Here is a 17613-nt window from a genome sequence, read left to right as displayed (position 1 = left end):
AGTGACTGTGAGATGGCAGGGTTTGGGATCTTAAGGGGACATGTCAGGACAAAAGACAGGACCACAACCCTGGCTGTCAGGAGAGCAGACTTTGGTGTCTTCAGTGATCTCCTTGTTAGAGTCCCAATGGATAAGGCCCTGGAGGAAACAAGGGCCCAAGGAAGCTGGTTGGTGTTTCACCTCCTCTAAGCTCAAGAGTAGTCCTCCTCCCAGCAGGAAGTCAGGAAAAAATGCCAGAGGTCTGCATGGATGAGCAAGGATCCTCTGACAGATTTCAAGCATTAACAGGAAATACCCAGGAGCTAAAAGCAGTTTGTGAAGAACTGTAGCCAGTGGGAAAGACTCACATGGAGAAGTTCGTGGAGGACTGTCTCCTGTGGGAGAGACCCCATGTTGGAGCAGCGGAAGAAGTGGCAGAGGCAATGTGGGATGAACTGAAAGCAACCTTCCTTCTCCATTTCCCTGAGCTGCTTGTGTGGGAGTGGGGGATATAGGACAGGGAGCAGGGGTTGGGTAGAGAATTCTGAAGTGAAATTGAGATAGGTCTACTCTTCTACTCTTTGCTGGGTTAAAAACTGTATGGTCAGGCCCAGAGGGTGGAGTTAAATCCAGCTGGGGGGCAGTCACAAATAGTGGCCCCTGGGCTCAGTATTGGGGCCAGTCCTCTTTTATGTCTTTTTTGATAATCTGGACAAGGGGATTGAGGGCACCTTCAAGTCAGTTTGAAGATGACACCAAACTGGGCTGGGGTGTTGCTCTGCTGGAGGGTAGAAAGGCTCTACAGAGGGATCTGGACAGGCTGGATTGATGGTCTGAGGTCGATAGGATGAGGTTCAACAAGGCTGAGTTGTGCCCTTGGATCACAGAAACCCCGGGCAGTGCTACAGGAGCGGCTGGAAAGCTGCCAGGCAGAAAAGGACCTGGACAGTGGCTGAATATGAGCCAGCAGTGTGCCCAGGTGGCCAAAAAGGCTGATGGTATCCTGGCATGCATCAGCAATAGTGTGGCCAGCAGGACTAGGCAAGTTGTTATCCCCCTGTACTTTGTACTGGTGAGACCACACCTCAAATCCTGTGTTCAGTTTTGGCCCCTCACTGCAAGGAGGACATTGAGTTGCTGAAGCATTTCAAGAGAAGGGCAACAAATCTAGTGAAGGGTCTGGAACATTAATCCTATGAAGTAACAAGCAGCAGGACAACAGGGAACTGTCTCAAGTTGTGCCAGTGCAGAAGTTTACCTTGGAATTTTAGGAAACATTTCTTCAAGGAAAGGATTACTAATCACAGGAGCAGGGTGCTCAGGAAAGTAGTTAAGCCACCATTCCTGGGGATATTTAAAAGACCCATAGGTATGATGCTTAGGGACATGGTTTAGTGGTGGCCTTGGCAGAGCCAAGTTAATGATAGTTCTTGATGATCTTCAAGGTCTTTTCCAATGATTCTGTGATTCCATGATGTTCTTTCTCTGTGATCTGCTCATAGTTGAGATCACTATGAGCAGTCATTAAGATATTTGGTTCTAGCCTGCATTTCCAAAGAATCTACTTGCCCACCCTTGAAAAGGGTGCTGCAAAATCAGTGGTTATATCCTTAAAAATGCTGAGAAGTAAAAGCAGATATAATGAGGAGATTGTTTGTATTTCCTAATCTGTGTGTTTATAGTGCAGAGATTCTCTTTGCAGCATTTTTGTTTCTGTATTTTAATGACTTCGAAGGCACAGTAAAAACCTGGCAGTTTATTATATTCATTGGTGTGAGTGAATGATTGTTTGGAATGAGGAGTGGTTTACCAAGCACACAATTTTTCTATAATATTTCTCCTACTCCTTTCCAGTCTCTCTTAAATTGGTTTTTTTTACTCTTCTTTATTATTTGAGCTATTATAGTCAGTCATAAGGGCATTTTAATCTTACTTGTACAACTAATATCTTGTTTGCCAGATGATTATAATATTGAAATGAAACCCTGAGATTATCACAGGAAAAATTAATCACTGAAAAAAGATTGTGTGTAATAATGTATACATACAGAAATCATGTTCTTAAAAATAGAATACATCACAGTCTTAGCTGATTTGTTTAAATAAAGTACAAAGAATAGCATCATGTCACTTTTGTAAGTACTTCTAAAAAAATGAAATTAAAAAAAATCACTGCATTTGGAGCCTATTTTATTCTTATGTGCAAAGAGGTCTCTGTTTGCAACCCTGAACTTCACTTTTTACCAGTATACTGAGATTTAGACTATTCTTTGTCTTTGAAAAAACAATGGGTAAGCTCCTTCCAAACTGTGCAAGTGTTCAGATGAGAATTTATTGTCAAGTGTCCCACTTTATCTCCATGTTGTGTTATAAGCAGATACAAAAGCTGTTAAGAGTAATAAAAACTCTGGATAGTAATTTACAGTAAGTTTGAATCGTCTTCAAAATTAGTGAATATTGGAATAATTGTCTTCTGTATAGGCCACTGTTTACCTTATAATATTTCTCTTAGGAAATACAAAGTAAATGTAATATGTGTAGCAATGATGACAATTGGTAAGGTGTTTCAAGTCTGTTTAAAGAAAGTAAAATATGTTGTTTTCAGCTTTTTTCCAGATATTGGATTATATGGTACAGTTGTCAATGATGACAGGTATTCTGTAAAGAATCTACCATTAGAAATGTGGATAAATTAGAAATATTATTGTTACACATTCTCTTGAAATTATGATGATATTTGGATATAATTGTGATATTTTGAGCAGAATAAATATATTTTCCTAACATTGAATAGTTTATAATGTCTGAATGTAAGAAACTACCAGATACACCTCATGGTCAAGTGCTATATGTACTGATGTTCTAACAATGGTTATTAAACATAGCATAACCTGCTAAAATGTACTTTAATTTTGAGAAGTATTGTTATGTATTCACCTGTTAAACTGCTCTTTTACAGCAGGGATCCTTTTAGTGTGCATAGCAATTGTTAAGTCTGAAACTAGTTATGTAACTACTGGAAAAGTTAGAACAGATATTTTACTTAAAAAATTGTGTAAGCATTAATGTTTTGGAATATTAAAAATAGAGAGGTCTGTGAGGTAAAGAAACATATGTAATAATAATTTGTGATAATTACTGGTAACAATTTAGGCATAAATATAAAATTGATTTAATTTTTTAAGTTCAAGGAATTAGGAGGAGTGGAAATGAATCAGTGTGACTTTAGTGTTTCAGTCAGTTTGAGTGACTATTTCCTTTTTAGCTAAGAGTATTTGTCCAAAATAGTCTGTAGGAGAAGGAAATAGCTCATGTATCTTGTGTAGAAGTTGTGGATTGTTTATTTGGTATGTTTGGTATTTTGAAACAAGCTATTTGTCCTAGGATTGGTCTCCATGGGAGGATTTGCTTTTGTTTTAGGACAAACCATTAGCAGTTTCCTTGGTGACTAGTTGTGATACGTCTTAACAGAATGTGAAAACATGAGATGTGTCATAAAAACGTAATTTATTCTCTTATCTATTACTTAATTCAGGATGTTATGGTTGCTAAGAGCTTACATGGGTGAAAGGATGTTATGGGATGAATAATGGGTAAAAAAGCCCATGGGATGCTTTTAAGTAGAAAGGTAACACCTCCGTCTGAAGAAACCTTCAAACTGCAGATTGCTGCGGGTTGTAAGGGTATTCTGGGGAAGTACTGCTTTACTTACGCTGTTTCCTGTCTACTTTTGGCCACTGTCAGAGTAGACTGCCTAGATTAACAGTTGATTTTTACGAGTAAAAATGTTTTCTTCCAACCCTCTGTATGTGCCTACATGATTGAGACATTGCTCTTAGTTTGGTGAATTAATTTGTTTCTCCAAATGGACTGCACAACTTGTAAAGAGAGAAAAATTGTATATGTTTTTAAAAAAATAAAATTTTGAACTGATTTGAGGACTTACTGGTTAAAGTTGTTTCTTCAAACAAATATTTTATTTTACAGTTCTGTTAACTTGCTGCTGCTGCTTTTTATATTTGAAAGGTGCAGATTTTACCAACATTTACTGTTTGAGTTCATATTAGTGTTTTTTTCTTTTATCATATGAATTTTATATTTTTGTAATTTTAAAATTTCAGGTGCCTTTATGTTTAACAAATACATCAAAGTCAAGGCTTTAATTTTAAAAGAAGAACAAAAATTACTGTCTGAATTGAATTCATTCTGTAAACATCCTTTACTCCTTTGACTGTTTCACTTATTAAGAATTGTTATTGAACAGGCACTTCTGACTGCCTCTATGACTATTTCACTTATTAAGGCAGTCAGAAGTACCTGTTCAATAACAATTCTGAGCTTCATACAGACATTACCTTCTTATATATCAATTCTAGTTGCTGCATACTTAACATGCTTGACATAAAAATCTCAAAAAATGAGATGAAAACTGAGAGTATTAAATTTTCATTACTTCTTGCTTTAACCTATATTCTTACTTCTCCAGCTGTCCAACTATTGAATGTCATCATGTTACTTAGCCTTAATCAGATGCATTAGGTCTGAAGTCTGCCATTATTTTATTCCCCAACGAGTAAGGTTACCAGAACTGTAGGTTCGGTGCTGGGTGGTGTGCAGAGCAGCTTACGGTTAAGGGTATGCTTAGAGGCTGTCTTTCCAAGAAAACTTGCCTGAATTGAGTTTTTAATAGTTTTGATTATATTTCTTGTTTTTCTAACTGCTTGAGCACCAGCTAATGTCCTCCCTAGAGGTGCTAATAATTGCTGTTATAATGAAGTCTAATCTTTTTCTCTTCAGTTTTGTAGCTTTGATCTTGGTTATACTGTCTCTTACATGCTGTATTACCTGGAATTAGAATTGCACTTTGTGATTGAATCTGAAATACAACAAAACCACTTGCATTGCTTTCTGAATGACTTTTAATATACAGATTTTATGGGCAATAATGTAAGGAAACAGCTTAAATCGCAGGAAATAATAGATTTCTGCGGTACATCATGATTAGAAATATCTCTGAAGTGATGTAATCATTTTATGTTTGTATACTTTACAGAGAAATGGTAAATATATGCGTGTAAAATAAATTTTTAAATCATTTTTCATGCTGTTTGGTATTACTTTTTAAGTAATAAAAAAGCATAGATAGGCCCAGTGAAATTTAATAGCTTCCAGCTATCAACTCATCGAAGATTTTGTCTGCAGCTGTTATTTCTATTGTGTACGGTGTTTTAATCCATGTTAGATTTGATGTACTAAGTGTAAATCAGATATGAACTTCCTTATATTCTCTGCCCTGAACATCTCAGACTTGTGACTTGATCTAAAACTTACTAAGGTCAAGAGAATTTTTCTTCTAGTAACTTCAGCTGTCTTCTCAAGTGCTTACAAATTTGTATGAACATACAGTTTTTTGAAGGGCTAAATCAGGTGTCTATTTTTTGACTGAGACTATTATATAAAGTTGCATTGCTTGATAAACTGATCAGTATATTTATTATGTATCTCTTTCAGGGTGTTAAGGAATGGAATATTGCCCATCTTAATACAATATTGGATGTTGTAGGAGAAGAGTGTGGAATTTCTATCGAGGGTGTAAATACACCATATCTGTATTTTGGCATGTGGAAAACAACATTTGCATGGCACACTGAAGACATGGATCTCTACAGTATTAATTATCTCCATTTCGGGGAGCCAAAGTCATGGCAAGTTTAAATTTTTATGAAAGATGATATCTCAGCTGACTAAACCATCTGTTGATGGGATAGAATTGCATCACAATGGTAACCTATACTGAAAAGCTAAGATAGTAGTTTTGTGAGGGGTTTTTTTAAGTTCAGTACTATGAAATATGTGAGGTTGGCGATGAACATCACATCAATGCAGTCTTTGATTTTTGAAGAAAAAGATAAGTACATAACGCTTATTGGAGTTCAACAGAAAAATATTTTAAAGATCCAATATAGGTAAGGAGTTGGGAACCCCAAGACTACTTGAGGAGCTTCTGAAAGAGCTCTTTGAAATCAGTTTCTTTCGTTCAGTTGCCCTTTGGGACTGCATAACATGTTTTGTATTAAACGTGCCTTTATTTACTTCTTTGAATCAGAGTCATTCTCTAATGCGAACTTGGTAGGACCAGTAGGAGGCAAGATCAAGTGTTAAAGGTACTTCCTACGTACAAAACTTCTGCTATCCTTTCTCCATAATCTTAAATTTTTGGTTGAACAGCTGTAATAGACAAGCTGGTTTAATATTATACGTATCAATTGTGATATACATGTATCCAAGGTATATGAGAAGAATGTTTTCCATTTGATCATAAAATCTTTTTTCTTTTTTCCTCCCAAAACACCTGTGAAGAGAACATAAAATCATTAGAAAGATATATAAAAGATATGTTATATATCTTTCTAAAGATTTTAGTTCAATTCTGGGGTTTTCTAGTCATCCAGACTTGGGTAGAAAATTTATAGCTGGTAATTCTATAAAACATTATTTGTTATTTTTATACCCATACAAAATAAAAATACCTGTGTAACATTTTGTATTTATACTCTGAGGGTGGTAAATTGGTCAGATGCTGCTTCTTAGGTAATTGCTTTAAGTTGACTTGCTGTTATAGTGGGTCTCTTGAGTAAAGGCAGTGAAGATGGATGTAACCTGTTGTGGTAAAATACAGGTCCATGTTTTGAATTGCTAAATGTGAAATTGCTGCTTTGATAGAATTAGCCACACTAAGAAAGTCTTAGCCATAAGATTAGTATTTTTGATAAAAATCAGTGTAAAGATAGGTGATTCCAAAATGTTCTAAGATGATAGGACACATTTAACTAATACAATGATTGCATGAATTTTTTGCTTCTTAGGAATTTGAAGAGTGCTATTTGAAGAAAATCTCACTGCATATTGTGAAATTCCAGGAGCAGAGACATTTACTTAAACCCTAAAGTCCTTAGGCATAATGGAAAGAAGATAGGAAATCTTCTTTTCTTTAAGTATTTTGAAGGAGGTGTGAGTTGATAATTGCTTTTCTAGTTTACAGACGCTTGTTTACATTATGAATGAACAGAATCATTAAACACTGACCTCTTCATCTTTGAAAAAATAACAGTGGATACAAATTAATTTTTTGGGCCACATTGGCCCATATTTTTAGGTAATGCAGCACTAAACAAAAATTGAATGAAAGACAACTAAAGATTTGATTTACACTTGTGCCTTTACTGTAGGAATGCTGCAATAATTTATGCTGAAGCTGCTCATTTATCAGTAAAATGTGTCTTTTTTAAATGTGATATTAGTATAATGTTTTCTTCAAGAAAGTTGAGCATGAGCTGAATCTTAGGATACCTATAGTAAAGGTCTTGTCTGCTCTTAAATTTGAACAAATTTGACAAATACATGCTTAATAAAACCAAATAAGATGACATGTACAGTAATACATATTTTCTAGTTTTAGTGGGTGTACGTGCTGTTCATCAGGACAGCCATACTGGTGTTATGGAAAATTAATATGCAGTGTACTTTCTCTGAATTGTGAAAGGACAACCACTTCTGTGTGAGAGCCACAAAGAGAACTTGTGGGTAGCAGCTAAATCTAACTGCTATGGCAGTCTTTATGGAATTGAAGCTTTCTACAGTGTTTAGGTATAGATTAACTTTCATTACTTATACTCTGCACTTCCAAGAGGTATGCAAAGAAATCTGTAGTTTTATATTATGTATACTGATTCCTTTATTGACTGCCTCATATGAAACATGAGGGAAAAGCATGTCTGAGCAACACTTGCAAAATCAGGACTAGGGCTGTTTATGTGTTTATGTATATATTTGTGTAATACATATGTTTTATAGATTCTTTAACTTGCAAAATAGTGCTACAGAGAGGAAATTGAAGGAGGGAAAAGAATTCAGAAGCTCTGAAACAGATTAATATGAGGGCAGAAGAGAGTGACATAGGGTAAGGAGAGATTTGCTGGAAAGTAGAATAGAGACAATTGAAATTGCCATTAGGCAGAATTTTTACTGCAGTTTTCCTTTTGCATTTTTTTTTCTGAGTTGAAAAATCTTGAAGATGGTACCTCATTTTACATCACAGTTTCTTAGAAAAGGTCTTAGTAGGAAGATGAACTGTTGGTGTGATCGATGATCTACTTTATTAATTCAGTTATTTTTTGATATGATGTATTATGTAATAGTATCTGTGAACTGCTTATTAGTATTAAAAATGTCTTCATTCTGGCATTTGTTGTTAAATATTTTCTTCTTTTGGAATTATTGTTGTGGGGGTATAGGCCCTGACTAAAGAGAATTTAGTTTTGTTTCGTGTACTAATTTGAGGAATTTTGTAATGTTAAACTATTCAACTCCTCTTGAAAATTCATGCCTAGCATAGAGCAGAATTTTGTTAGTAGTTCAAATGTTAGACTATTAGTATATGTACAATATCCTTGGCTAAAATACAGATAATGCTTCAATTTACATTATAAATTTTTAAATTAAAAAAACTGAATAAAAAATATTTTTAAAAAAGTAATTCTGGGTTTATTAAGTATCTGAAAGCAAGGCTTACTCTTTGTGCCAATTACCTCACGAAAAACAGTGACGCTAAATTTTTTTAAGTGCTAAAATGACGTAAATCTTCTTGAAGAGTATTAATAATGAATATGTGGAAGTACTTCTTAAGCAGGCACAAAATAATTATTTTCATGGTACTGTGGGTATTTCAAATATAGTAGTAATTGGACTAACTTATTTTTTTAAAAATTTTAAAGAAGAGTAAAGATGTGTAGAGAATATAGTATTTTGCTTTAGAAAGTAATATTTTAAAAAAATTGTTCTCATTTTTTCCACCTTTTATATCTGAGGGTGGAGGCCTGAACTCTTTTCTGCATGAAGAACCAGAGTTTTTTACTTACCATTGAGAGGGGCACAGTATGAATTTGCAGTATGTAATAATAATATTATAATAAATAATAATTTATGTATCGGTTTATATGTTTTTTGTGACATTCCATCTGGTCTTCACTCTAGCTTTTCCAAAGACTGGAAATGACAATATGTTATGTTAAAACTCCCTCCTGTTTAATAAGGTATTTCATAAATCACAAAATGCCTTGCAGGGCTGGTCAGTCATAAAGTAAATGAGAATATACACTACAGAAAGAGAAGATGATTCCATCTTTGTGATGATGTCAAGAAAAAGAGACCAGATTGTTGAAGAGAGAATGCTTAGATAGCCAAAATTAGATGGATTAGGAGAGTGAGACTGTACTTCACAATTTATTTAGGTTGTAAGAGGAAATGGTTCTGTGGTGACATTCAGAATAAAGCAGGGATTTAGGTTCAGGAATTCTCTTCATGATTTCAGTGGGTATTGGATGGTGAGAAATCCTGATCTCCAGGTTGCCTAGAATTTATACCATGAGCAACATTACTCACACCTCTTGATTGCCATGACTAATCTGCTTTTATGGATTTGCCAGTGTTGAATGTGTACCAACATCATTTCATGAAGTGGAAAAATCAGGAAAGATAGTTAGTTACATGGTAGGGGGTGTGGGAGTCTTTAAAACACGATTTTGTTTCAGATTTTGCATCCCAGTAGCAGAAGAGATAGAAATGGTGTTTTAAGTATGATGGGATAGAAATGGGTGGTGTTCTGATATTAGTATTACACAAAATTACAGACAAAAATGGTGAAGAAAGAAAAGCATACTCAGACTGATGCTAACATTGTAGAAATTGAGAACAGATATGGCACTAAAGTAAATGGATTTAAAGAGACTCAGCTAGGTCCTTCCAGGGTCTTCTGGGTAGAATTAACAGGACTTTTAGTGTGATCAGCAGCTGACAAAAACTAGTTAAAATCTGGACAGGTGATTAAAAACTCAGCACAAGTTATGCATACCGTTGACAGAATTGGCATGTTTCCTAGTTAGGTTCTATGTCTGGGAAACAGAACAAACTCAGAAAATTACAGAAAAGTCCAAACCTTTAGTGAGAGAAATAGGAATAATGTATAAAACTTCCCTGGGAGGTGGTGGGACATTTATGCTCAAAGTAGAAGAGGTGAGGATTAGTCACACTTCTTGCTGCAAATTGTCATAAAAGTTAGAAATAAGAATATTATGGGTCACAGAGATGACAGTAGTCAAATAAAGATTCTGATTGTGAAAAGGCAGCTATAATCAAACAGTATGGTGATTTGTCAGCAACCTGAAAGGGTTATTGTGCTTGAAACTGAGCAATCGTTTTATAGTTGCCGTTCTCCATAAAAAGGAGGAACTTTGCTCAGGGATTAGAAGAAAAAGAGAGGTTTTGTTTGTTTTGTTTATCCCCTGTGGAAAAAAAATATGAATGTGCAGGAAAAATCAGGTACTATTACCCTGTCAGTATATAACATGGACTTCAGTGAAGCAGTTTGGTTAAGTATTTAACGTAATGCTAAATTTGCTTGTGGCTGATGCTGTTAATTATTATCTGTACGTGCATGTGGCTTAGGAAAAACAGAACCCAAATTGTTTCTCATTGAGTTTCTGGTTGCTGATTTTTTTGCACAGTAAAGCAATGATTTGTTGTTTCTGGTGTGGTTATTTAAAGCATGCGGAGAAATAGTGTAGAAACATTAATCTTGAAAACATATACGTAAATGTTTAACAATTACAAGTTAATGGCTTAGATTTAATATTTATTTCTTATTTGTAGTTATCTTGTCACCAGTCGCCTTGATTTACTGAACTAATATGTATTTCAGAAGATCTTTCTGAATGATACTCGACAAATATATGTACCATATTTTTTCTGTCCTTGTAGTATGACTAGCAATGAACAGCAACTCTTCAGCTTCTATCTTTTCATGCTATTTAACAAGTATGTCTTCCTGAACTAATAAAATTATAGTTAGCATCAACATTTCCTTTTTTGTCTTTTCTTGCCTTTTTGTCTGTTTCTTTGCTTGTTACCCAAGAAAAACTCTTTTTGCCTCTTAGTGATTTACCTTTTAATGTCCATTACATTTGCTTTGAAGTGGACTGGGCTTGGCCTTAAGATTGAGAAGTCAAACAAATGGTAACGTAGTTAAAAGAGAACTGGACACAAGATGACAAAAAATATTTTTCTATAAGTTTTTAACTGCTCAAATTCTCATATAAGCTAGCTATTGAGACTAAGAGTGAATGTGAATACTTTTTCCTCTGACTTGGTCATCTGAGTTTGGGAGCTTTTTGTTTAATGTACAGTAGACCAAGAATCCAACAAGAGTCATGTCACTCAGTTTTCTAATAAATTGTGTTAGGAACCAATCCCAAAGTGTCTCAAGTGTGACATTGGGACTCCTCATGTCTGATAGTACAAAGGTGGTCTGTCACCATTCATTAGTCCTTGTCTTAGCTGTGAGCAACAAGCAATAGCAACAGTGGGAAGAGGTAGAGGATTGAGGAGTAGATGTTACCGCAGACCTCAGATGAAGACTGTGAGAAACACCAACTTGCACTGAATGTATTGTATTGCTTTGTAACTGTAGATTATCTAAATAAATAGCAGTAGTCCAGTTAAATCATGTCCCATCTTATTTTTCCAAGAGCATTTTTGAGAGCTCAGTTATTCAGTTTTGCGTTTTTGTAATATTGACAAATACTTATGTGCCTATGTGTACAAATGGAGGCATGTGGCTGCATATTATCATTAAATTGTAGTAACACATACTTTTGCAGGAGAAACTTTTTAGGAAGAATATCAATCCAATTAGAGTCAAGTAAAGCAAAGCACAGCACAGCATCCAGTTCTGAATTTTTTTTAGACATAAACACTATCTGTTCATGTTTTTTACTTTATGGTGTTATGTATTTAATGACATACACTACAGTATATAATTCTGTACATACTGTTTCTCTGCTGGAGTGTGAAAGATGGCAAACATATAATTCAGATTAGTATGGATACACTGATATGTGTGTAATGCAGGCTGGAGAACAGTCATGAGCACTTTAGAAGTACAAATGGAGAGAAAGAAAATGCATTTTTTGAAGACAGTGAAGTTCTGATTAAAACTGCAAACATTGAGCATAGTCAAACTGAGAGTTTCTAATACTATGTGAAGTGGGTTTCCAGTAGGCATGTGTTTTGCTATGGATCAGCTTACAGAACACTGACTTTTGTAGTGGTTTTCCTTCCATGCAGCTCTTTCAGTTGTAATGGCATAAAATTGTAAAATTGCCTTATGTATGCAAAACAGAGGTTGAAGTAGGGGGATGTTTATTTCTTGTGTGAAATGAGGGCCCTAGGTCATTCACTTGTTTTTCTGAGTGAGTTGTTAGGGGAGATGAATGAAACGAGTTCACAGTGTAATAAGAGAAAAACTGTTTACTTAGTTTAACAGTGTGGATTTGGACTATGTTGTACAGCTGAATATACATTTTCTTCTTTTCTAAACCATATTTTTTAATAGAAAAGAATCAATCTTTTAGTGCTATTGCACTAAAACAAAAACCTATTATATCATATATTAAAGTAGTTAGTCAATAATAAATTCCACTAAAACATACCGTATGTCTAGGAAGTGCAGTAAATATGTTAATAATAAAGAAAAGCAGAAAGGAAACAGCTTTTCAATAGTTTTCTATTTTTTGGCTTCAGTAAACATGAAAAATAACATGAGGTTTATTCCAGTTCTTTTGTATCGTTACTGAGTTGTTGCAGATAGCATATGGAATTTTTTAAAAATTAATTTATTGTAAGAACAGAGGGATTCTAAGATATATACAATTCTTTAAAGTGTATTTCTGTAATAATCTCGAACTCCTATTGTAATGATTCTACATGGGCAAGTAACCCTTTTATTCCACAGCACTGGCTATAGGAAAATGTAGAGATGTTTAATGATCATATTTTTCTGTTGAATCCTTGTGTCTTTTGAAGCATATTAAAATTCAAAGCAATTAAACTAGTGTAAATTAGACTTATTTTATGTGGTTTTGTTTCATTTGAAAAATTAAGGTATATGTATCTTTTTTAACTGGAGTGGTTTAATAATATGAAATATTGTCAATGTACATGACTTAAAGTAGTGACTATAACATTTTTGAACTGCATAATATAATATTTAAAATAGAAATAAGCTGATATTTTTCTCAAAACCAAACCCCAAAACCCAACCTCTGTATTTTTAACTTAGATATTGATATATTTTTTTATGTACAGTTTTTCTGTGTTTAATCTTTTTGGCTTCTATATTCTTAGATATTTATCATACATGAGTGATGGCTTTTGTGGTAATTATGTCATTAAGCATTTCATCCTTTCTTTATGTGAATTTTAGGTATGCTATTCCTCCAGAGCATGGGAAACGGCTTGAAAGACTGGCTCAAGGTAGTAATTTCAGTATTTCCATATGTAAGATGTTTGAAGGACAAACATCCAGCAAAGTGAAAAACATTGTCCTTGACTCACCTACTGTGTTTTATTACTTAATGTTGTGTGACTTTTTATCTGTCTACAGTATTATTGCAAACAGGGAACACTGTGTAGTGCTCTGAGGAATTCCTTAGAAATAAAATAGTGGATTTTTTTTTCTTCTTCCCTTAGAACTTTATTTTGTACTGGCATTTTTAGCTTGGTGAAACTTATGAAAATGAGGCTTAGTATTTTGTTGTTCATTAGATTTTAATTGCTACTATCTTTGTCTCCTCTGTGTCCTTGCTCTTTCTTGTTGTAACTTCTTTTCTTTAGTAACTTTTTGAATCGTAATTTCTTATACAAATTTGATAGATCCAAATTTGAAGACAGACAAGTCTCCAGAAGGTTTATCAAAGTTAATGACTGGGTAGAGGACGGAGTCTTAGTTAGTACCTCTGCAAAGGGGGAAGCCCATGAAATGTACAAACAGTAAATCTCACTTTTTACCAGCTTTCTCACCAGTGAACAAGCATATCAATCCACTTTAGCTAAAGCATGTACTGGCTTTTGCCTTCCAGAGGTGTTGGGAACGTTTTTGAACAAGGAGTAGGGCTCTTGTTGTAAGGTTGAGTTTTAAAGGAAAAAAAGTTAAGAGTCTATAGGAAAATTTTCACACAGTAGTTTTGGTTTACTTTCAATAGTACACCTCTATTTTTGTTTCTAGAATAAGAGAGCAACTTATGAACATGGGAATAATTAGAGATGTTTCTTTGCCTGGGAGCCTGTGTTATATAGCTTGCTATTAACCATAATATGTAAAGAATGCTATTGCAAGTTCCTAATAGATATTGTGTATCAGGACCTAATTCTGCAAATTTTTGTACATTTTTGTTTTAATTTTTTTTTTTTTTGGTATATAGGTGCATGAGTGTTTTTCTGAACTGTTTTAGAACTATTGCTGAGAACAGTAGAAAGGCAGTTAGAGATGTGAATGTCAAGACCTGTGAATTTGCAGTCTTAAAAGCATGTCTCAAGAAAACAGATTTCAACTATTTCCTATTCCTAAATTTTGCCGTAGTTCCATTTGAAAAAGTTGTCCGTTGCTTTCCAGATTCTTTTTCCAATTTGCAAAGTATAGAACTCCTTATACACTTAACTTGAAGCTTTTGGTTTTCCCTGGTAAACAAATTGAAACACGTAGACTGGGCAATGGTTGCTGACTTATGATAGGATGATTCAATAATTAAGATTTACAAGAAATTATAAAAGAGTAAACAGAGTAGAGAATTGGGAAAGTTTAAGACAGAGACATTAGGGCTGGTGAAAAATGAAGAGCCTTAGCAGGCTCAAAGCAGATGCAAGGAGATTTTTTTTTCCACAGCATTCATTCCTCATTGTACGTGGTGAATTCTAAAATTTTGCATGGCTTTTGGTGCAGTTTGGACAACACTGGCACCTATATCTGTTAGAGGAGCATAGGAGCTGCTGCTGGCTTTGTAAGGTTTGGTGCAGCATCTAGTTGGTACTAGATTAGTTAGAGGAAGCAAACTTTTCATGCTGTATGTAAACACTTCTCTGTACATATACATTTAATATTTAATGGGAGCAAGATCTTTGGGTAGATAGTCTTTTTATTTGATGTCAAATGCTCCTCTGGTGTTTATTGTGGATTTCATATTGCTTGATTGTAGCTATACAGTGCTTTAAAACCATTCAAGTTTAAAAGTCCTGTAATAACACTGAGATTAGCTCCGTTGGTTAGACCATGGTGATAATAACACTGGGGTTTTGGGTTTGATCCCTGTATTGGCCATTCACTTATGAGTTGGACTCTATGATCCTTATGGGTCCCTTCCAACTCTGAATATTCTGTGAAATCTGTGAACATGTATTGAATTTCGTTTTATTTTCAAAGTGAGGGAAGACGATGGGCAGTTTCAGCAGTGCTTGTTCACTCATTTCTAAAAATGAAGTGGCATTGAGGCATGGCATTGATTGTTGCAGCCTAAAGAAACTCTTTAAATTTCTCTTTCAAATACCTTTATTTCCCTAGATATTGGATTAACCCATACAAATTCAGGATTAGGTAACTTGTGGAGATACGTGTCTTGCTTCATGGAAAAAGAAAGCATCATCAGAAAACTGGCCTGAAGGTGCTCAGGCCTCTTATTGCTGATAGTGGCCTACAAAAATAATAGGAAAGGAACATAAAGCATGGGGAGGAATGGAAATCTCGAAACCGACTGTTTTTCAGAAGCCAGTAGTTTATATTGGGGGAACAATGTCATGTCTTAATGTCCAAATGCTAGAGTCAGAATTGCACAATAGGCTGAATGGGACTTAGCACTTCAATCTCACCTATTTTTGCTTCATAGCTGTGTTTCAAATAGTAAATAGCAACTAAACCATAGAATCAGATACTGAAAAGTGATGATAAAATTTAAAATAGTGTTTATTCTATTATGCTCAGTGACTGAAACTGGATTTACGTAGGAAAACTACATACTCATACAGAGATTTTTTTTGTAACAGCAGTATAAGATAGATGAATTAGGAAATGTTAAAGAGGGTTGGCCATGAAACTAAGTGTTTAGCATTCAGTTTTTATGTCCTCTGGGGTATTTTTCTGTGAGTAGGTTGTTTTCATGATAATTTGTGTCCAGCTAATAGCTGAGAATGGAATATAGAAGATGATGCTGTAGTACTTAACAGTAAAGATGAGGGACCATTTCTTATTATTTCCATGCTGTAGCAGTTAAGACCTCTGTGATCTGCTTTGCAGCTGCTACCTCCTAAAATACAGCCTAAATTTTATAGTAAGGTATCTTACAAAGATGAAAATAAAAAATAAGCTGTGTGGCTGCAAGTCACTTAAGAGCAAACATTATTAAAACATAGTGTAAATGACACCTTCATACTTAATGACATGAAATTGAAAATATTTTTAATCATATTTTTGCACGAGTGCAACATTTGAAGGAAAAAACCCTAATTTTTTCAAGGTTACATCTGATGACCAGATACCTACTGAATTAATCAAATGCTCCTAAATAATTAAAATAATAAAATAATACATTAAATGTGACAGGTTGTCTAAGTCAAGGCAGAAGTTGATACATGAAATTAAAGGAAGGCTAGAATATTTTCCATTATCTTGTCTGCACATCACAATTACCACACATGCCTTTTGTGCCTGAATGCTTTCATTTTTGCTTTCCATTGAAATCTTGATTGACTGTGGTGCCTACAAATGCTTTATCTGAAAGACATTAGACTTGCATCTAATAAAGACAACAGTTTGATTTTGCCCTTCAGCTGCTTTCTCATTTATGTGGATTTTTTTTTCAATTTTATGTAGACATAAATGTAATAAAAATCTCAAGTGAGCTGTTAGCTGCAATTTTTATACTTTCATCTTATGTTAATCTGGAATACTATGGTATTCTTAAGGACTTTTTGTTTCACAAAATGGGTTAGAAAATAAAGAGAATAGAAGCAGAGTGCCAAATGAAAAATGACAGTTTGACGGATTTTGAAGATCTTTTAATAGATCATTTGAGTGCAGAAAACTGTTTTAGAAAGGAGATGACATCTATCTGTGGTGTTCAGTTATGTTAAAGAAGAAACTAAAGTAAAGATTAATATACTGTAAGTATATAGGGCTGTTATAAAGAGCTTTGTATGGTATATAGTATTAATTTCTTCATTTCATGCAGAAGTCATTACCTGTTAGGTCTGAAAATAAATACAAATAATTGTTGAAATGATATTTGAAGCAGAACTTGCATAACTTCTAAGGGTCTTGAAAACTTGAGCAGCTGAAGAATTGAACTTTTTCTCAGCAATATAAGTCCACTTAGGAAAGTTGCATTTAAGAGATAATAAACTTAAATGTATTCATTGAATGTATTCATCTGGGCATACTGACAGTCATATTTCCTAGCAGTTGAAAGCCACTTTTTTGTGGGTTTTGTACTTTGTGCTTTGTATAGCATACGAATCGCTGTTGTTTCTTCGTGACGATTGTTGTCATGCAGACTTACCCTCCTAATTTCTTTTATGTTCGACATAGAAAGTTAAATCAAGTTAGTTTAAATCACTGCAACGTAATTTAAATAAATCATATAAAATTTGTATTTATACCTACCAAAGTAAAATCTAAGAAGACAATTACTAGAAAACTCAATAATTCTTTCATCTCTGCCTGTTTTCAAGAATACTGACCTGTGAATTATGATT

The 17613-nt window shown here is 34.3% G+C and overlaps 1 protein-coding gene across 10 annotated transcripts in view; it reads left to right on the top strand.

Annotated features, from left to right (window-relative positions):
- The window catches only part of KDM4C (lysine demethylase 4C), a 260988-nt gene that overhangs the window by 29575 nt on the left and 213800 nt on the right, over positions 1 to 17613 (top strand). For all 10 annotated transcript variants that reach the window (XM_027752199.2, XM_039384505.1, XM_039384504.1 and 7 more), the window contains exons 6-7: positions 5491 to 5684; positions 13298 to 13347. In XM_027752199.2, coding sequence (XP_027608000.2) covers positions 5491 to 5684; positions 13298 to 13347 — 244 coding nt within the window. The remainder of the gene's footprint in view (positions 1 to 5490; positions 5685 to 13297; positions 13348 to 17613) is intronic.

This window comes from Pipra filicauda, unplaced genomic scaffold (assembly GCF_003945595.2).
Source record: "Pipra filicauda isolate LSUMZ 115617 unplaced genomic scaffold, ASM394559v2 scaffold35_size7292922_pilon, whole genome shotgun sequence".
Lineage (NCBI taxonomy): Eukaryota > Metazoa > Chordata > Aves > Passeriformes > Pipridae > Pipra > Pipra filicauda.
The sequence above is the reverse complement of the archived record's forward strand: the minus strand, read 5'-3'. Positions and strand labels throughout refer to the sequence as shown.